Source organism: Denticeps clupeoides, chromosome 11 (genome assembly GCF_900700375.1).
Source record: "Denticeps clupeoides chromosome 11, fDenClu1.1, whole genome shotgun sequence".
Lineage (NCBI taxonomy): Eukaryota > Metazoa > Chordata > Actinopteri > Clupeiformes > Denticipitidae > Denticeps > Denticeps clupeoides.
The window spans coordinates 5,384,688-5,406,076 of NC_041717.1; the positions used below are offsets into that span (position 1 = coordinate 5,384,688).

The window sequence follows — 21,389 nt, forward strand, 5'->3', positions numbered from 1 at the left end:
TATTTTTAACACCCGCCGGGGGGTCTAGAAGCGGCCGTTTGTACCGCTCGCCGCCTCCACTTCGGTATTCGACGAGTTTCAACACTTCAGGATGAGCAAGCAAATCCCATCCAACCAGGCAGGTCGAGCAGCGCCATGCTGTCCGCTATTTAAATGCGGGAACCCATTTACATTTACAGCATTTATCAGGCGGTCTTATCCAGAGCGACTTACAGTCAGTAGTTACAGGGACAGTCCCCCCCTGGAGACACTCAGGGTGTCTTGCTCATGGACACAATGGTAGTAAGTGGGATTTGAACCTGGGTCTTCTGATTCATAGGTGAGTGTACCACCCAATATCCTTCCTTAGTGTTATTATTATACTTTTTTAAAAGCATTGGTTTATTTCTCTTTTTTTTAACATTTTAGCATATAACACTTGGATAAGACACTCTCCTATGAACCAGAGGTCCACAAAGTCTCAGGTTCAAACCCCACTTACTACCATTGTGCCCCCGAGCCGGTCCCTGAAACTACTGATTGTCATTCTGGTCAAGGACATCTGACGAGCGCATCTGAACTGGGATTTTGAATCAGTTCTGACCAGTGCAAATCACATTCACCCAACTCATTCCACTTCCTGCCTGGCACCCAGGGTCAGCAGTTGCCTTTTACACTTAAAAGGTCAAAAGGTCACAACCTCTTCCAAGCTCTTCATCAACACATAAAACAAAAGGTGCCGAGTGGAAAAGACCCTCCCCCTTTCATTTGAACACAGGGAGAAAAATAATGCTTCAAATTCCCCAGCTTCATTGCATAAATTTAACAGGTTTTTTGTGCTATATTTCAATTTTAAGGGCTCTAGATGTGTGACTCACAGACATGTGGGTGTGTGGTACATTATTAAGACAAGAGACATTTCTGCTGTTACTTCATCGCTCCAGAACAATTTTTATTACCTATCACCAGTTGTATAATAACTATCATCAGTTTATCATTACTACATATATCATTTTCCTTCAGTAATGAAAAACGAGGAGCAACATAAGAGGTTTGGGTGACAGACATTAATTTGTGGTTTGACCTAATTAGTTTATATAGTCTCACCAACAGTCTTTTACAATAATTAGTTATATTAGTAACTATCACTAGGACAACAGTTATGGAATTTTAGTTAAGAAATAAAAGTGGCTTAGAAATTATTTACAGATGACTGCAAATACATAAAGATCAAAGGCTCACAAACATTTACACACCATACACTGATCAGCCATAACATGACAACTAAAAGAATGATTGCTCCATGGACCGTACTCGATGTCCCAGGAGGCCAACGCCTCACACTCACTGCTGTGTTCCTCAAGCCGTTCTTGCTCTGTGACAATAAATAATTGTACAAAACACCGTGCTGCCTCTGCTTGCTCGCCCTCTTCCCATGGTGCATCCTGGTGTCATGCCAGGCCTGCCCTGGACAGATATTCTATTATAGTTCCTGGAGGTCCTGTTTTAAATCCCAACCTTTGCTGAATTACAAATTATGTGACCGTTAACAAAATAATGATGCATGTGGTGGGCTGAAAGCATTGGTTGAAAGGTTGGCAGGAAAATAACAAATTCTGTAAGGCGTTAACGCTATTATATCTGATCAGTGTATACATGAAGTAATAATAATTCATTTGACTTGCTAAGCACCTAGACCAGTATTATTAAATAGTCACTTGAGTAAATATCATGGTACTATCATGATAAAATATATCTATTTCTAAGATCTTTACACTGTCCCATCATGATCATGCAAATTCAGACCGCCTGAACTTAAAGTAGCATAAAAATGTGCAAAATGGCCAAAGTTGATTCCAGGAGTAAACACATCAGCAAAGCGGGATCTTTCATACCTTCCCGGAGCCCACAGCGGTGTTGTTTATTAGAAGTAAACCTGCCTGGTGCTCCTGGCCCTCCACCCGGTATTTCAAAACAGGCTGTATATATTTTGCGTGATATTCTTCCCAGAAAGTAAAAAACAAAAAAATAGGTTTCAATATCCAGCATTTGTCAAAAGTAACAAAACAATAAAAAGTCTTAGTGCTAATTGCCTATACTTACCATCTAAAATATAGTGAATCCAAAAAAGGAAAAAAACGCTTAGATGTTCTACAAACATGTCCATTCATTTAATACATTTTTATTCTTATATATTGATACTTCGATATGGTGAAGATTTGGCAACAATGGTAGAGCAAATGACGTGCATCACGGTTGTTGTAGCACAGTGCTCAGTCAATGAGGAGTGCATTATACAGAAACGATAGAAAGATTGACCTTGGCAGAACGGGTTTGGCTCCATTTGCTGTTGACAGAGTGTCCATAGAGAACTACCAGCCCCAATCCCAGCATCTGCCCTCTAGAAAGTTGTAAACGTGGACAAAAGGCTCTCAGAGAGGGATCCATGACACTTGCAAACAGTGCTGCTGCAGCCAGGCATCCGCTCAAACACTCGACACTGTGCTGTGCAATGTGTAACACTGGAAAAATTATTCCCCTAAATAGTGATAATAGAGAAAAAAGGAGAAAATAAAGTTCACAGTAGCTGAGAGGCAGGATGCTTTGCTTCTACAACTTGACCAGCTCGTGAGCAACAAACTGTTTCAAGCGCTCCAGGTACTGTCCATACAGCTCCACGTCGTTGTGGCCGGCGCCCTCCACCCAGAGCGGCTCCACTGGACGCTGACATCGCTCGTACAGTGCCAGGCCATGGGAGAAATCGATCACCTCATCCTCAGTTCCGTGGATCACCAGCACTGGAGACGTGACTTTGGAGATCTTATCAATGCTGGTGTATTTTAAAGAGGACAAGCACACAGTTTAGAAAAATCAAGCAAGAAAGTGAGCAATCATATATATATATTTTGAGGGATCCAATGCAAGAAACATATTTAGTATTTCTTGTATTAGGACAAAGTGAAGTTTGTTTTATGAATCTGCCCCCCCCACCAGTCACCTCTTTTTACCTTCATGGCTGATTTGTTCACTATTGTCATAATCAAAAGTCGCTTCATGAGATGCCAATGTTCAACTGTTAACCTTATTTGCAGATTTGTATTTTATTCTTTTGGGGGGGGAGGGGGTTATTACATAACTTCATGTGTTATTTCATAGTCCTGTATCTTCAGTTTTGTTCTATAATGTAAAGAAGGCAAGAGTAAATGAGTAGGTGCACCCAAATCTTTGACTGGTTCTGTATGAGACAGTAACATGAGACATCAACATCGTTCTCTGGCAGTTCTTTCAAGCACGTGTCATGCAAATATTTACTATGCATTTTGCCATTTCTATATTGAAGCAACAGAGGGCGCTACAGCCTGCTACAAGACGCCCAGGGTGACATTACGCAACAGACGTTCTCTCTCCAAAGGTTTAAGACATGTGAGGCACCAGAAACGGAGGAGAAGGAAGGGTGAGAGAAATAGAATCCAGCACTTACTTAGGAAACGCATCAAAGCAGTAGGTTTTCTTGGTGTCTGGGAAGGCCACGCGCATGCCGGAGGTGAGGGGCGAGTGCAGGATGACTGCGGCGCTCTCATACCGCGCTGCAAGGTCCACCGAGGGGACGGTACCAATGCTCTGACCATAAATAATCACGTTCTCTGGTCTGATGCCGTACCTGTTCACAAAAGAAATTACTGTAATTTTAAAAACAGGACATTCATTTCTCAAAAAAGCCGATTTGCATGCACTATGACGAGAAAAAAAAAATCTTCTTTTGAAAAGGAGTTAAGATCACTTGGAACATGAGTCCTGTGAAATTAAGAAATTGATTTATCACTATCAGAACTTAAAAATAAAAAAAAAGCAATGAACCACCAAACATTCCGGAGGGAGTTCAACTAGATTTAACACACCAATCAGTCGGACTGCAATCCCAAAGTGTGGACGAATTCTCGTCTCGGCTAGGCTGATGTGTGTGAATTACATCTGTATTACTTAGAATTCAATAAAAGGACTGCATGCTAGTAATATTCATTTTAGTTACTATTATATAAAAATATTTAAATAAAAAAACCTGCTCCTAAAAATACAAACACACGTACACAAAGTAGCACAAGATTTCATTCTAAAACCACCCAATCTGGCAACACTGAGCTTCCTTCTTTTTCTGTGATTATGATACAACTTTGTGTCAGTATACAAATCACACATAAATCCATTATACTAATAACATGCAGACATATTATAAATCACTTTTATTCAAGAATTCTGATTTGCCAAATAGTGCAGCTTTAAAAATATGCAAAGCAAGGCTTTAGGGCGTTCTTTGACTTGTTGTTTTCCCAGACCTCATACTTCCTTATTCAACAATAAGAGACATACATCCTGCTTAGAAGAAACAAAAGGAAATAAATCTATTCCAATCGAGATCCACAGTACTCGTGCCGCGAATTTTGCATAGGAATGATTTGTGCTAGGGCACTTATGGCATATTAAATCATATTCTCGATTCATGAATTATTGTTTCATTCTCAACAGAGACAACAGAGCATTCTCACGGGTCACGGGTGGTAAAAGCACATTCCAGCAAGATTAAGGACAATGTGATCAGTCAGCTGACTAAGGCAAACACCAGGACCTTTATAAATTTACAACATAAAACTTATTATGTTACTTTCTGACTTAAAGCCACATCTGGCAATAATTTCATATGTGCAAAAATGACTTTTTTCCTGCTTTGTCTATTAGTGTCTATTAATCTAGATTAATCTCACTGTAATCTTGGAAATTAATCTAGATTAATCTAGATTAAAATGGCTCATTTGAATTCTGCTGAAGGCATTCAGAATATGTGAAATAATGACTAAAAGTCTTTGAGAACGGGTTTCTCAAACCAGGTGGCGCATTAGACCAGGGGCTCATCTCCTGTTTCCAAAATGCATCACAAACTGCTTGAGAAAGCTGTTCTACTATGATAGTTGGTGATGAAAATAAATTATGTTCAATAAGATGTACTTGTGTTTACCAACTGTTTATTCAGTTAAATAGCTGCATCCATGTTACCACGTTACCACGATGTGCTAATTTCACAGTTCGAAGACTCGTTCTCGCCCCTACAGTGCAATTCAGCTAGGTATACATCCTCGCTAAAATATCAAGGTGAAAGTCATCATAGTGTAGCGGTTCTTCTTCTGCGTTGTGTAACTTTCGTTTTCGATTTCGTTTCTTGAACCACAAATGATGAGCTGACACCCAAGAGATTTTCTGTGCAAAGTGTATTCTGTCCAAGAGACCTGAACCGGGTCTCAAAAACAAAAGTCTTTAGGAAATAAGAAACTAAAAGACACAAGAAAGAAGAAATATACTTCTAAATCTAGTGTAACCATTTAACTCCGGCACAATAGCTTGTGTAGTATAGACCCAGCTCCCAACACAACTTTGTGAATAGATTAACGGCGATATTTTTTTTTTTATCGCCGATAAGAGTCTCACGTTAACGCCGATAACGGCCCACCACTACTATTTATCTATGCGAATCCTGAGGACACGCTAAGCGGCAGTTTGAAAATAATGCCAATCATCTTGTAAGGTGTACTGAACTGTTACACACGTTTGATTTCCTTCATTTTCAATTATGAATCTGATCCCAACTTCCTAAGCACCAACCTGAAAAATGAACCTGCATATTGGGGAATGCATTGCTGAATGACCCCCCTTAATGACCCCCTAATTAGAGCAGTCACAACCACAAACTTTTTTTCTGTTCATTTTACAGCTTTTTGATTTCACCTTTATGAACATCTGACCCCTGTAGCTGCTGGAGAGATTGTGGCGAGAGCCAAACTTTGAGGAAATACTGGGAAGATGTGTACTAAGCACTGGCTGATATCTTTAAAATAAATATTGGGAGCTGCTCCTCCGGGCATGCACCTTCCAGCAGCAGCCATTAAAACCCCTTTTTCGCACTGTGCCCCCTGGTGACAGGCGCAGGCACCTAAACAGAAGTCATTTGTTCTAATCCCCATGTACAGTACAGGACAAAAGTTTGGACACCTTCTCATTCAATGTGTTTTCTTTATTTTCATGACCATCCATTGGTAGATTCTCACTGAAGGCATCAAAACTATGAATGAACAAAGGAGAGTGATTTGAGTATTGTGGCAGATGACCTGGCCTCCACAGTCACCAGACCTGAACCCAGTCTGGATGGTTTGGGGTGAGCTGGACCTCAGAGTGAAGGCAAAGGGGCCAACAAGTGCTAAACACCTCTGGGAACTCCTTCAAGATTGTTGGAAAAGCATTTCAGGTGACGACCTCTTGAAGCTCATCGAGAGAATGCCAAGAGTGTACAAAGCAGTAATCAGAGCAAAGAAACTAGAATATAAAACATGTTTTCAGTTCAGCAACACATTGAATGAGAAGGTGTGTCCAAACTTTTGGCCTGTACTGTATATGGAAAAAAAATACAAGTGTATTTCAGAAAACACGAACACCAAACTTTATACAACTATTATTGCTACCTGCACAAAAAACTTCAGATATTTGCAGCGACTGCAGAGAAATCTGCAAATGAATTTAGTCCTCAGAATCATGCACTTTTCACACCTCATTCAGCTAGTCAGCAATAGCAGCCATTTAAACATTTTTACAACTGCAATTTTTTTTGCCATTAAAAAAAAAAAAAAAAAAAAAAACATCTGAAAGGGTCCAAACAATTTGAATCCATTGTAAGGCCGAGAACAAACATTTTAAAAGTTGCTCACAGAATACTATAGTTTCCCTTATTTTTTTCAGTTATATATATACCACATGATTGACCGCTCTCTCCCCCTCTCTCCGTGCTTAGGACTGTTCACCAAAACTAGGCAATGTGCCGCTTTTCGCGCACGCCTGGAGGAATTTTTGCATTTCTTCAGCAGAGATTCTGGCTTCAATGTGGACAGCAATGGTATCTGGGATGTTTTGCAGTATGGATTATAAAATACATGCTGTATTTGAGCAATGCGCTTCTGCCGTGACGAGCAAGTAAGTGCATTTGTGAACATTGTAAATGGTAATGATGCTAAAAAATTACCCTTAATTCAGGAAAACAGGTAGCATGTCTATCATTGTAGCAGGTCCACGTGTTATGCTGGTCATTTAAACACTAGCTAAATGCTGTCCACATGCTAAAACAAAAAAAATTATATCTGTATTCTATTGTAATTTTATAACATTTGCATTGTTTGATGTCTGGCTACTTATTTCAGGGAGGAGCACTATGATGGTGGCACGATTGCTCAGAAGAGGATTCACAGCCTACGCAGTTCTCCTTCCACCCAAAGAGAACCCACTGGAGGGCGGCTTCCTACCTCACAGCCCTTATTACACCTCTCACTGCACCTCGTATACTCCGAGCCTCCAGTACTGCTCGCCCGGTCCCTCCATCTCTGAAGGTAAAAGGAAGACATTCATCTAGACTCTTCTCCGTCTTGGCCCCTCGGTGGTGGAATGAACTTCCCCTCGAGGTCAGAACAGCTCAGTCACTGAGCACCTTCAAATGACAGCTCAAGACCTTCCTCTTTAAAGAATATTTAGATTAAATTGTAATTTTCTTGTTGTCGAACTTTGTGTACAGAATCTACAACAGAGTGAATTAAATAGATGTATTCATAGTTGGGGTCCTAGTGAACCAGAATTGATCTCTTCATCGATGGTAACTTGAAAGCACGTTGTAAGTCGCTCTGGATAAGGGCGTCTGCCAAATGCTGTAAATGTAAATGGGTGGCTGAACTTTCATCAGAGGTGAAAAAAATATTTCTCTCATCATGTCATCACACCAGACATGACCGTCTAGAACCTGGTACTCCAACTTAGTGAAGTGCAGATATTTAAGTTTGCTGAAAAGTCAGACACTAGCCCAGGAATGTCTGCTTTGTACAACAATGGTGAGATTCTCACAAATAATATCTAGCTTTGTTAAAAAAAATGGCTTTTTCCTGTTTGTATAGCTTGGAGAGGTTGGAGGACACTTGGTTTGCCTATTGCCATCCCTTCATAAAACTGCAATTAGTGAGACCTAAATATCCAACATAAAGACAGTATATTGAACCAGAAAATACAATTATTTTTTAGAATACAATTGTAATACTTTGTGGAAAAAAGGCATCTTGCATTTTGCTTGCATTAACATTTATATGGATACATTAAAAAAAATTCAGATTTGTGGGCCCAAGTCTTATCTTTCATCATGTGCACAAAGAACTGCTAGATGGACAAACATGAAGATAATTGCATTTAAATAAATAGGTGAAGCAGGCAGAATAGTGATTATTGGCCCGGTGCACAAAGGGGTTAATGGAATCACTGTAAATTGGTTGAAACCTACTGTTCCAACATTTCAGTCATGGAAATATCGAGCATTGGGAACTCTTCCAAATCCTGTATTCACAGAAAGGAGAAAGAGTCTCCCGAGGGGATGGTCCCCTGTTAGGAGAACACGGAGCAAATCCACTCGCCCACGTACCCCCTTACAGTTAATTTTTCTACCAATCTCCATGTATATATCGGTTTTCATCGTAAGAATAAATTTAAGTTTCATTTATGAATGCCCATGCTGAATGATTTAACTTAATATATTTGTTTTAATCCTCTAACAAAAAAGTAAACCATTCCTTGCTCATGACATTGTACATAATTTGGAGGCCAAGAAAACTATGAACAAGTGATTTATTTCTGGTGTTGGCCAGAAAAGATAAATCAGATGATTATTTGATAATCATGACAGGCCTACCTTTAATCGCTTTAATAAGGGTTACATTTCTGTTCTAGTTTGATTTCTGGGTCTTCAGCCTAGTGCACAGGGTACAGAGCGTTCAGCGCGAAGTATATAAAGGTCTGCAGTGTGTGGGTGCTACTTTAACACAGAAAATGGTTTTTAAAAATGTGGAGGAGGTCAAGAAGAGCTTGCTACAGTAAGAGAGAGAGCACTGTGACTGTATAAAATTGAAACTAAACAATGTGATCCAATTACAATTGTCTCAGCGTACAGCATCCAAAATGCTCAAAAGATCTAAAAGTGAAGTGATTTTCATTATGAATCACTGCAGCATAGCTCACGGTGACACCACGAAATGAGTCCTCTGCTTTTAACCATCACCTTTAGTGATCAGTTGGCAGATGAGGACACACTGGGATGGTACCTTGATCAAGGGTCCATCAGTGGCACCTTCGCGGTTTGAACCCACAACCTTCCGATCAGGAGTCCGACTCCTCTCCCGCTAGGCCGCCACCGCCCTGCGTGCATGCAACCCACATCTCAGGATTTATTAAGAAGCAATTTTACTTCCTGGGCAGAGGGTGTTGCCATGGCTGCAGCTGGCCTCATCCTCGAAGGTAATCTGTTGCTTAGCGACGGGTCAATATTTGACTTGGCAGGCTGGCTGATCGAAAAACACCCCCTCAGTCAGAGCCAATACGCTCATAAGCCAGCGGGTTACAACACACTGAAGAGTCCTGAGTCTGCATAAAGACACACACACACACACACACACACACTTCTACCTCCTTCACACACACTGGCTGTGTAGAGGAGCAGATGGTCAGGAAGACAACCTGTTGTCATCCTCAGCAGCGGGGCCAGCTCTGTGTGTGTTTGCGTGGGTTCGAGTATATTAATAAGCGATTACAATAACCCCAGCACCCCCCGCTGTCGGCGCACCCGCCACAAACACACTCACGCCCAGGTGTGCCACACCCACCGACTCACAGGTGACTCAGGGACCGGTAGGAGTTGTCAGAACAGGATTTGCTCCTGGCCACAGAAAGCAAGACACGATGTCCCGCAGCAAGGAGTTTAATCCATCAGCCTACAGCGTCATGTTGGTGAGTCTTCAAAGAACAGTGAATGTATTACACATTTTTTTTACAAATTTTTATTTTATTTTTTTTAAGTACATCCTGCACCCCACAGACACGATGAGGCCCACAAAACTCGGTGTTACATGGGGAAGGCTCATCCCAGAGAAGGGCTTTTCCCCCTGGGATACTGACCAACTGCAATCTGTGCCAATCAATCTGGGGCAGGTCATCAATATTGTTGGACAAAAATTAAATAAACACACACCTACACATAAGGGTTCTATTTCAGTTGAGGAACAGCAGCATTTCATGAGCAATGCAATATTTTGCATATTGCAGATTACCAGTAGATTACCACAGTTCCAGTATACTCAAAACACCTTTGTCTACGATTATTTTTTTATTGCAGCATTTTGAAACAAAAAATAAATAATAATAATTCTAAACTGAATTAAAATTTGGGTGGTAGTAGCCTAGTGGGTAACACACTCGCCTGTGAACCAGAAGACCCAGGTTCAAATCCCACTTACTACCATTGTGTCCCTGAGCAAGACACTTAACCCTAAGTTGCTCCAGGGGGACGGTCCCTGTAACTACTGATTGTAAGTCGCTCTTGATAAGGGCGTCTGATAAATGCTGTAAATGTAAATGATGAATGGCAAGGGTGGTAGTAGCCTAGTGGGTAACACACTCGCCTATGAACCAGAAGACCCGGGTTCGAATCCCACTTACTACCATTGTGTCCCTGAGCAAGACACTTAACCCTAAATTGCTCCAGGGAGACTGTCCCTGTAACTACTGATTGTAAGTCGCTCTGGATAAGGGCGTCTGATAAATGCTGTAAATGTAAAATTTTTGGTCCCACTTCTTTTATATACGGGACTAGTGAAAAAGATCTTATATTTCACTACAAAAACAATTATGATAAATTAACTTGTTCTCATCACTAATTAGATTTAACTTTTTTTTACCAATATTATGGATTTAAAATGATATTACTGATTTCATGATGCAGCCTTAAATTACTGGCACATTTCAACCAACAACAGATGGACTGCTAAGAAATTAATCATTTTAAATCCAACTAATCTAGAGGTTGGACATCTAAACTGCAAACCTCTACGGATTTTGGCTTTGCTCTCCTCTCCCACCAGAAATTCCACAACCATGCCTCCACAATTTGGGAATCCAACCTGACGTGGTTCCACAGGATGAAATTCAGCGTCCTGCTGGCTCAGCCGACAGTGTGAACTGATATGGGGCCTACAGCTCAGCAGCAGGCTGCCGAAATGCCACAAGAACAGATGCCAGCTTCCACGTGCTTGGAGAAAATGGGCTTATGTCAAATTTAGAGGCGAAACCATGGATGGCATTTAAAAGGAGATGGCCACAAACCTCTAACACACACCCACTCAACAATCAAGTTGTTAAAGGAGGCACGTATGAGACCGCTGGGGAAAAGGAAGGATCAACAAAGCTGAACACAAATCGGCACCATTTCAACTGGGATTATTATTATTTATTTAATTTTTATTTTTTTACACCGTCCCTCCCACACCCGGTGTGTGTGTGTGTGTGTGTGGGAGAATACGGCAGCACTGCTCCAGATATATGCGCCTTCACACCATCACATGCCTCCCACATGACCACCGCCATACCTGAGAAACCCAAACGTACACTGACGCCATTCAGGGTCTGCGTGCATGTGATGTCTGATTATGATGATATTCCTTATTAGAGATGTTCCTGGGGGTATGAGTGCATGTCAGGCGTGTTGTGTGCTCTCTGGCTGAATCATCTTGATCTGCTGGTTTTTAAATATCTGCTCTGTTGTGGTCACATTTCAAAAAGAAAAGGAAACACCCAGTAACATCTCCCAGTTTTTCGGTAGTGTTACCATTCACAAATTCTCTAATTCACTTTATTTCATGTGTTTATCAGGAATGCTGAGACAGAATAAATTCATGTTAATGTTGGGTGAGAAAAGGTTAAAACTAGGACGTCACAGAGCTAACCAACCAACCAAGCTTGCTTAGATCCAAATTATGGCCACAGGTTTCGACATATTTGGAGAAGAAAGCCCACGAGGGCTGAGAGTGTGTTTCGTGTGTTTCTGCAGTGTGGAGGCGGGTCCTGCCATCGTACCTCGTCCTCAGCGCCTGCCACGCGGCGTCGACGTCGGCGTACAGGTTCTTCTCAGACGGCTTGCCCGAGCTGGCGCCATAGCCGGAGTAATCGTAGGAGAAGATGTTGCAGTTGATGCGCGAGCCCAGGCCGATGTAGAAGCTGCTCATCTGGCCGAGGTCCACCGCGTTGCCGTGGGAGAACAGGAGCGTGTAGCGGGCGCTGGGCGAGCACCGCACGAACATGCAGGCGATGCGGCTGCCGCGGGACGTGCGCGTCATGAAGCACTCGATAGCGTCCTTCTCGCGGGCCGAGTACTGCCAGTCGGCGCGCTCCGACAAGTGCAGCGTCCAGCGGCTGCCGCTCTCGTCGCACATCAGGGTGTAGGTGGGCTCTGGAGGCAGGAAGGCCAGCTTGGAGGCGATCTTACTGGGGCATGGAGGACAGCAGAACAGGCAGCAGAGCTCGCTCAGAGACAGGTGGTTCATCCTAGCCCTCTGCAGCACATGAAGAAGAACGGAGACATTCATTATCCCCTCCCTGCTCATCAAGGTCAGAGCTGCAGGGACAAACTTCACACACCTTTTATTCCCCCAGACCGAGGACATTTAAGCCGTTTTCAACCATTCTTTACCTCATTTCCACCTAAGTGGGTTCAGACGATTCAGCAGACAGGCATATATGAGTGGGCAGACAGGAATGTGAAGAACTGTTTCTCACGTACATATATAACAACTTAACATTTACGAATATATTCAAACTAAACATTTACACTTCTCACTATTTCCAATATGAGCAAAACTAAAAAAGTTGGAAAAAAAAAAAATAAAGGATTCATCGCACAGCATTAACATTGTGAGCTGCTGTGGTGGAAAACTGGGTCCTCCAGCCCGATCTATACAACAGACAGGCTGACAGGGGCGCTTGTGGGATCGAGAAAGTAACACATCACTACAAGACTGAAACTGTGAGAACAACCATGGGCTAGTCCCCCATTGACTGTGCAAATATAGACGTAGATTATCTCACTACGATTTTGAAGACAGAAATGTTGTGCTTCCTCTAAGCCTCATTTACACTGTGCGATTTAACCTGGTCGTTTCCTGGGGTAAACACCCGGCTCAAACTGTACAAAAAAAAAATAACACATCAGTAGCGATGCTGAATAAAGCCAAACTCGCAGCTTTGGACATTTGGTGCACAGAAAATGGATACACTTTTTTTTTTTTTACACTATAAATATCTTTTCTTGCTGTTGTTCCAGTCATGATAAGTAGGAGACCACGTTAAAAAGGTTTGCTTGGGTCTGTGGCAGCGGAACGAGACGGAATTCCATGTGCTGCTACTTGATATTCTTACGACCAGCTGATTGTGGGTAGTGGCCTGGTCGGGTGGGGTGAATCGGGGAACGTACATCATGTACACTGTACGGGTTATCTATTTTCTTTCTCAACTTCTAAAAGTTTGATCCTTCCCCAGCGTAGCGGCAGCCCCAGGTCCCAAAAAGAGCTGAAAACTACGAGGTGTTTAACCTTTCTAGTTCCCTGGACCCAACAGAGGGTTACCTTACAGAAAGATCAGCCCATATATACCCAGGGACAACAAAATAATCTTGTGTACTTATGAGTTTTGGGCGTTTTAAGACCTGGGACACAAAGCTAGTCTGGAGAAACTGGTTTACAGCAACACCATGATAGAGCTGCAGTTTAGGGGAACCCAGGGGAGACACACAATCCATTTGTGGTGTGCTTCCAGTCGTGCAAAGTACACAGGGGTTTAATGACATCTGTAATACTGTTTGGTCCCTCAGGTGGCACTACAACTTGTAAAATTACGGTTGTTGAAGATTTTAAAATTTCGTATATATATAACGGGTTAATTGTTCAGCTGTATTCAGGCACTTTTAGTGTGCAAACCTAATACACAGTCCAGTCAGAGATATTCTATGCTTTCTTAGTTGACTAAGTTGACATTTAAAGCTTATCTGTATTGAAACCCTCTATTCACAAACAACAAAAATGATGAATAAAGTATATGAGCCTTATAATAGCACATACCTAAAATGTTCAATGATTTTACTAATGCCAGCTGATCAAAAAAAATTCATCCTCTGGCCTAAACTGGTCCCTTCCTGGGCCCTTTACACGCAGTGTTGTATAATGCTCACATGTTATATTCTGGGTGGATTCCATGATCAAGGTTAAAAAAGGTCACGTTCATGCTCTCATTACCAATCCATCTATATTTGGAAACTATCTCCGCTCTCATTCCAGTTGGCTCAACAATAGAAACAAGTTTAAAAAAAAAAAAAAAAAAAAAGGTCATGTGACACAAACCTGAGTACGCTGGTGACGTGTGCATGGTCAACAGGAAACAAGAACAATGCAGCACCATAAGGCAGAAAGGCAGGGATGGCAAGTGGATTTAACATTAAAGAGGTTTTACTTTGAATATCCATAATTCCATTTCAGCTATCCAGTCAAAAATACAATTCAAGATACATGCAATTGAATTTTGACTAGTAAGAATGATAGTTTAAGATATTTACAATTCCAATTGTGAAATCTGAAATGACGTCATCGATTTCATTGCGTTGTTTTAGTATTTATTCAGAAAACCAAAACATATAATCGTTTTGAGCATTTCATGCTCAAACGGCGCCTGTAAATTCCTTCACAGGATATCTATAATGTCTTTATATATATATATATCGAAAGAGATATGTGACTAGTAAAAACTAATTTAAAACTAAGATATCTGTGTCTATAATGTTTTTATTAGAGATATCGCTAACTGGAATTTTGACTCGTCTAAATGTAGTTAAAGATATCTGGATTTTCACATTTTGTGTAGTCAAAACCTGATTGTAGATATAGTTATAGTTTTCCCATTCAAGTCAATGAGGGAATATGTCAAAACGTAGCTGTAGAGATCTTTAAATCGACTTCCGACGAGGGAAAGCGTAGCTGCAGATATCCTTAATTCGACTTGCGACGAAGTAAAAGGAAGCTGCAGATATCTTTAATTCCACTTCCGCCGAGGATTTCTAAAATGACACTTTTGGCTTGCCGGAAGTACACGGCAGATCCCTTAAATGTTCATTCCGCTTGCCATAGGCGGGCCTGTTTCGGCGGCGTTCCGGGTATCGGTACAGCGGTACTATTCGCTGTTGCTTCCGAACCCTGCATGTTACATTTAGGGCCTCCTGGGGGTCTTTCTCGGGTACACGATGGTATCGGGTGGGGTTTGGAGCCGTTTGTATTTAATAAGACAACGCAGTGGGTCTGATTCTGAACGCGGCTGCAATGGAGACCAGCGTGTTCCTGCTTTTATTGGAAACCCGTGCGAATTAACCACATCACATGATGCACGGTGCTTTCGTTATGAACCGTATTCATAAAGGAACAAGTGTAGAAAATATTCATTTTCACCGAATGACTTAAAGTATGCGATTAAATTATTGATTCATTAGAATAGTGCCAACAAAGACAGGTTGCAGGCGGTAAAATACACAGCTTCCACATGACGGAAAAAAACGAGTTCTCACCTATTCGGCGGCTGAGCTCTTGTGTATGTAGAGGCAGGGGAGTCGGGGTTATGGGCGTGTTCCCGCTGCCGCTCTTAGGACCGAGATGCCGGAGCCTTTGATCTGCGACCTCGATATGAACCGAGAGCCTGTCGAACCTCGCTCCGGCTGCTGGTCGATATCAATTAATCTTTTCCACATGTGGTCGAAAATGGCTCCGAGACCTGGCGAGAGGGGGGAAGCTCAGGATTCCCTGCGGCCCAGCACGAATCGCCTGCGTCCGCCTCGTAGTAAGCACCAGCAGCCTTGTTTTCACGTACAAACCAGGATATCAAGCCGAAACCAAAATGATAAGAATTTCAGCCAATCGCAAACCACGTTTCTGGGGTGGGCCAATGAAAATCGTGGTTTGTTCTGCGGGAGGCGGTCCTTCACTCGCTGGGCTTGTTCAGTGTTGTACAAAGAATAAAATAGAAGCGTGAGCGCGTCAGCCGCGCCTCTTTCTCTGAGGTCATTGTTAAAGGGAAGGGGAGTGTTCCAAAGGATCAGACATTTTTATGACTGTCTTTACCAGTGTTTCCCGTCGTGACATTTTGTTATCATTGGGTGCACAACAAGCGCAGTATTTCCGCGTCAACAAATGACAAATGAATGATCCAAAACCGATCATAAAAAGGAACTAGAAATGTTGTTATTAAATAATAATATGGTTCGCTTCTCAGCACGTTTCCCGTTGCGCAGTTTTGTACTCTGAAGAACGCGCCCCGATTTCCGGTTAGCAGCCCGTCCGAAAAACGCACGTTGTTTTTGTACAGATGGTCGCGTCTTAAATATTTTACTAACAAAAATAGCATTCTGAGATAAAAATGAGCTGCCAAAAGGGCAACCTTGCCCGTTCACGAGGTCAGAAATATCAAAACGCGACCGCTTTCAAAAATGATAAGTATGGCGCCACTGTTCAAGTAAAGGTAAGCTAGCGTTAGCTTAGCTAAAGGAGCTAAGATAGGAAGTACAATTAGACGCAGTAGAAATATTCAACGTTCTATTTGCCAGCGTAGCTTCATATGTTGACGCTTGGTCACTGTCATTTTCCTCAAAATTCGAGAAGTTTCCCCCTATACAAGTTTAGCAATGGATAAATAACTTTGTTATTGCGTCTAACTGTGATGCTACCACTTCGTTATATTATTATATTGCAGCATAATTTGTTTATGTTCGGATGCCAATATACAGTACAGGCCAAAAGTCTGGACACACCTTCTCATTCAATGTGTTTTCTTTATTTTCATGACCATTTACATTGGTAGATTCTCACTGAAGGCATCAAAACTATGAATGAACAAATGTGGAGTTATGTACTTAACAAAAAGTGGAGACCTGACCTCCACAGTCACCGGACCTGAACCCAGTCGAGAGGGTTTGGGGTGAGCTGGACCGCAGTGTGAAGGCAAAGGGGCCAACAAGTGCTAAACACCTCTGGGAACTCCTTCAAGACTGTTGGAAAAGCATTTCAGGTGACGACCTCTTGAAGCTCATCGAGAGAATGCCAAGAGTGTACAAAGCAGTAATCAGAGCAAAGAAACTAGAATGAAAAACATGTTTTCAGTTATTTCACCTTTTTATGTACATAACTCCACATGTGTTCATTCATAATTTTGATGCCTTCAGTGAGAATCTATCAATGTAAATGCTCATGAAAATAAATAAAGAACACACATTGAATGAGGTGATGTCCAAACTTTTGGCCTGTACTGTATATAAATGAATATTTTTCATACCTCATTATGTACGGCAAAGGAAATTATATTACCATGAAGTCTTGATGAATATTATAACTGAATCTGCAGTAGAATATATACTGCCAGGATTTTGCACTATGATGCTGATGGTTCTTGTGTTGCGTGAGGTTATCGACACATACACGACACGCTTGGAGTCTGTCGCCCCCTGCTGGCTGCCAGACGCTGCCACGCTCAGACTCAGGCTTTCGCTGGGTTGGCACAATCGTGCCAGTCCATGATATAACCACGATCAAGCCTTCCAGAGCCGCACAACTGAAAACCTGGCACTATGCTGAACCGTGGCTCTTGAGACAGTGGTCGTAGCCTAGTGGGTAACACACTCACCAGAAGACAACAAAGTCACAGGTTCAAACCCCACTTACTACTATTGTGTCCCTGAGCAAGACCCTGAACCCTGAGTGTCTCCAAGGGGACTGTCCCTGTAAATACTGATTGTAAGGTGCTCTGGATAAGGCTGTCTGATAAATGCTGTAAATTTAATGGCCAAGAGTACTGTGGTGTCTTATTTATGTTTTTAGTTTTTTTGAATTTATCTGAGTCATAAAATATCCCTTTATCATTAAAATGTTCAGGACTTATCACCCTATGCATAAGTCATAGTTTTCTCTGTGTTTTGTCTGTGCAGAAGGCAAATGCCAAGGTCCACGATGGTCTATGCCAGCACTGTAAGGGTGTCCTGGAATGGAAAGTCAAGTATAACAAATATAAATCGCTCACACAGCCTCGCAAGTGGTGAGATCTGAACCTCAGACATTAGTCACTTCCCTGTATTTCCCCTGTGTGATCTCTTCTTCTCTCCATGCCCAGTGTGAAGTGCTCTCAGAAGGCAGTGAAAGATGCATACCATATCATGTGTAAAACCTGCGCCCTGAGGCTAGAGCTGTGTGCCAAGTGCGGAAAGAAGGAAGATATTATCATTCCGTAAGTAAACCAGAACATGTATATAGTGGAAATCCCCTTTCTGTGAATGTGGAATGTAGGGTGAAATAAAACCCTAGATTTCACCACGGTTTTAATTGGAGATTAATTTGTGTAATGATTACAGATTGAGTAATGATTTCAAATATAAAAATGGAAGTGACTTTAATAGCATTCAGGTGTCAAACTGATATAAAAAAAATGTAATATGCGCTATATATACACAAACCTGTCTTTCTCATAATGCGTGTTTACCAATGGGGCAGTGGTGGCCTAATCAGAGAGTTGCCGGTTCGAAGGGTGATGGGTTAAAAGCAGAGGGCTCACGGCTGTGTCACCGTGTGCTGTGCTGCAGTGCTTCACAATCACTTCACTCTCACTTTCATTATGCTGTCTATACTTATTCTTGAGATGAATCAAGAATATTACAGTTTATTCGTAAAGACAGATTCTCTATATGAACCTTTCACGCACTTTACAGCATCTGCTTAAGTAGAATGTTTTATCCACTCTATTTATGTAACAGGATTGAGACGACAAATGTAAAAGACAGTGAGAGGACATCTGAGGAGGACCAACAGGGGTCTGATGCAGAGGATGAAGATTTTGCTCATACGAGTGATGTTGACGGTGACTGTGATCCTTCTGGGACCTAGGCCAAGAGACTGGAGTCAGCAAGAACCATGAACAGTCTTCCGTGAATACAAAGGACTGTTTAACGACACATTTATGCAAATGAACTGTGATTTAGAACTGGAAAGTTCTAGTATTACCACAGCTCTAGTGTTGTACAGCTTCTGGCCGAGTACACCCTCGGGTTACTAAAAAATATGAAACAATGTTATCTGAAAATGTCATTACATGTAAATATTGGAAATACTCACACTAGCAGTTGTTAGTGACGGGTTTTGAAGTGTAATGTAATGACATAAACTGAACGATGAATTTAGTGGATGTGTTTCATAAAATAAACCCTCCCAGCTCCTTTTCCAAGCATCCAGTGCAACAACCTGTAGTTTTATTATTATTGCAAAGTAGTCCATATTGAAGAAGTAAAAGTGTGTTCATTTCGCCATTTTCAAACCCCCAATTTACCAGTACTAACCACCAGTAACACGGAACGTCTGGGACATTGTGGAAAAAGCCTTACTTTGTACTTTGTTTTAGTGTTTTTTTGTCTTAAAAATATTATCCTCATGAGCTGCCCTGTTCCTGAAAATCACATTGTTGTGCCTGACACTTGTTAATGCCTTTAGAGTTTTAGATTAGAGTTTGCCGTCCATAATGTTGCGAAGAAGTTTCTTTGTACACCATAAACATTATAACAGATGACAAATGTTCATTTGCCGCCTTTATGCCATTTAGCAAACTTATGCAAACATTTTCTGTCCAGGAGACGCATTGACAACAGGGCAGCTTATCTCGTCTCCCCTCTAAATACCTACCGCCTGTTAATCTAAAGGAAGGTAGCATCAGCAATGATGAAATTCTCTGTCTTGTGATTTATAAGGAACTAATGCAATAAGGCCTAAAAATAAACTTGATTTCTGTGTTGAAAGAACAGATGGGGTTATTACAGGATGAATTGACATCTAAAAACCTAACTAGCAAATGGTATCCATATTATTTGATCCGTTGCTGATTTTGTAAGTTTTGTCCACCAAAATAATGCATTTTTTAAAATTAGAAATTAATTTGCAATTTAATGAATGAAATAGGTATTTATTCCCCTATCAATCAGCAAGCTTTCTGGCGCCTGGTACCATAGAAACATTAAATCTCTCCAGGGATGTCGGGGACTGTGGACCCACACAAGACCATCACCAAGCAGCTGGGTGAGAAGGTGACAACAGTTGATGCGCAAATGGAAGAACCATAAAATAACTGATGATCTCCCTCGGTCTGGAACACCATCCTCACTGTCAATCATGGAGATTAAATTCAACCTCCCATTGAATTTAATCAAATAAAATAAACCTCCCATTGAATTTAATAAAATAAATGTCCCATTGAATTTCAAATCACATACAAGTACATAGAGAGATGAGATGTCGAAGCGTGGCACAGGCATTCAATACTTGGGACATTACTTTCGGAGCTATCTGTGATATGATAAGCCATGCATACATTTGTACAAAGAGGAGATGGATATGACCAATAAAACATTGAAGCCTTTGCATGCAAATATTTGGGTCTCTTTGCTTAAAATGTCTGTAACTGTGAGTAATTAATTGAGCAGTAGAAACATAACATTAAAGGTGCTACATTTCTTTTTAGAGTTTTATGCAAGAATGATATGTTACTGTTTTTGTCCAACTGTTGAGAGAACAAGATAAAGGTTCGGGAAAACCAAAAACCAAATTTCAGTTCTCAGGTATCTTTTACCCAGTGCTCCAGAAGGTAATTAGTTGCTTGAGATGCATTCACATTCGTCTTTAATAAAGGCCAGGCAGATATAACTGTTGTATACATTATCTCAGGAGCTTTGTCCCTAATTCCAAAAGTCATGGGCTCTTCTAAGCAAATCCCTAACAATGGAGGCTCAAAATTTACAATGGAAAGACCTCCAAGAGATGCATGCTGAAGTATTTTCATTGCCCCATGGCACAAACGCCATAGGAAATCTGTAGACAGACCTGAAAAAGAGTACTGCAATCAAGACGGCCTAAGAATCTAGGAGAATTTAGAACTGAGTGATGTTTCATTTTTTAATGAAAAGGGGGGGTGAGTATATGAACCTGTCAGGCAACCCAAGTTTTGCTTCTGTTCCACTTTGATTAGTCTTCTCTTTCACATAAAATATTCAAGTGACTTAAACCATTTTTTTATGCAGCTGTGTGATTTAAACCACGTGGTGCAAGGAGACAACAGGCTGATCTGTAGCTCTGGCGGCCCTTGGGACCTTAGACAACACTGGTCATTTCAGTGGAGTTTTGGTTTAGGGTTAAGAAGGTCATTCTGACACAGGCCTTATGAAACCTTTTTGAAAAATGTCCTTTCGATAACCTGTTAGGTAAAAACGGGAACAAGATCTGAAGGAAGTTCTCCACTTGAGGTAATGGCTTGATACTGACCCTTCTTGAATGGGCCTGAAAACGTTCCAGAGGCCAGTGAAGCATTTATCACATGTGTGATTGCTGGCACAACGGTGGGAGAAATGACTTGGAGGAGGCGGGCAGGATCCTAGATGACATGTCACGAGTTTTGAAAAGGAG

At 41.5% G+C, this 21,389-nt stretch overlaps 2 protein-coding genes across 3 annotated transcripts; one reads left to right on the top strand and one right to left on the bottom strand.

The window, feature by feature from the left end:
* Nucleotides 1-906: 906 nt before the first annotated feature.
* Nucleotides 907-15,785, bottom strand: abhd17b (abhydrolase domain containing 17B, depalmitoylase). 2 transcript variants are annotated; one of them, XR_003751326.1, is made up of 5 exons: nucleotides 15,476-15,785; nucleotides 11,950-12,425; nucleotides 3,461-3,640; nucleotides 2,083-2,809; nucleotides 907-1,981 (listed from the first exon to the last, which is right to left on the bottom strand). XR_003751326.1 is itself a non-coding variant. In XM_028997159.1 (4 exons), exons 2-4 carry the CDS (start codon nucleotides 12,414-12,416, stop codon nucleotides 2,590-2,592), a joined length of 867 nt encoding a protein of 288 aa, XP_028852992.1. In that variant the 5' UTR covers nucleotides 12,417-12,425; nucleotides 15,476-15,785; the 3' UTR covers nucleotides 907-2,589. The 2 variants fall into 2 exon arrangements, 1 of the variants encoding a protein (XP_028852992.1); XM_028997159.1 differs by having other exon boundaries at nucleotides 907-2,809.
* Nucleotides 15,786-16,070: 285 nt separating this feature from the next.
* c11h9orf85 (chromosome 11 C9orf85 homolog) lies at nucleotides 16,071-19,372 on the top strand. The gene is made up of 4 exons (XM_028996583.1): nucleotides 16,071-16,422; nucleotides 17,882-17,988; nucleotides 18,064-18,177; nucleotides 18,701-19,372. The coding sequence occupies exons 1-4, from the start codon at nucleotides 16,321-16,323 to the stop codon at nucleotides 18,828-18,830; spliced, it is 453 nt and encodes a 150-aa protein (XP_028852416.1). The 5' UTR covers nucleotides 16,071-16,320; the 3' UTR covers nucleotides 18,831-19,372.
* The last annotated feature ends 2,017 nt before the right edge of the window (nucleotides 19,373-21,389 follow it).

Bases quoted from the DNA above. Each gene is read 5' to 3' on its own strand.
- abhd17b (XM_028997159.1), bottom strand. From the start codon at position 12,416: ATGAACCACCTGTCTCTGAGCGAGCTCTGCTGCCTGTTCTGCTGTCCT. The intron at 3,641-11,949 runs GTACGATGGCAG...TTTTGTGAACAG, and splicing joins TGGCAGGCGCTGAGGACGAG to GTACGGCATCAGACCAGAGA. The intron at 2,810-3,460 runs GTAAGTGCTGGA...AAAATACACCAG, and splicing joins TGCTTTGATGCGTTTCCTAA to CATTGATAAGATCTCCAAAG.
- c11h9orf85 (XM_028996583.1), top strand. From the start codon at position 16,321: ATGAGCTGCCAAAAGGGCAACCTTGCCCGTTCACGAGGTCAGAAATAT. The intron at 16,423-17,881 runs GTAAGCTAGCGT...TTGTCTGTGCAG, and splicing joins GCGCCACTGTTCAAGTAAAG to AAGGCAAATGCCAAGGTCCA. The intron at 18,178-18,700 runs GTAAGTAAACCA...TTTATGTAACAG, and splicing joins AAGGAAGATATTATCATTCC to GATTGAGACGACAAATGTAA.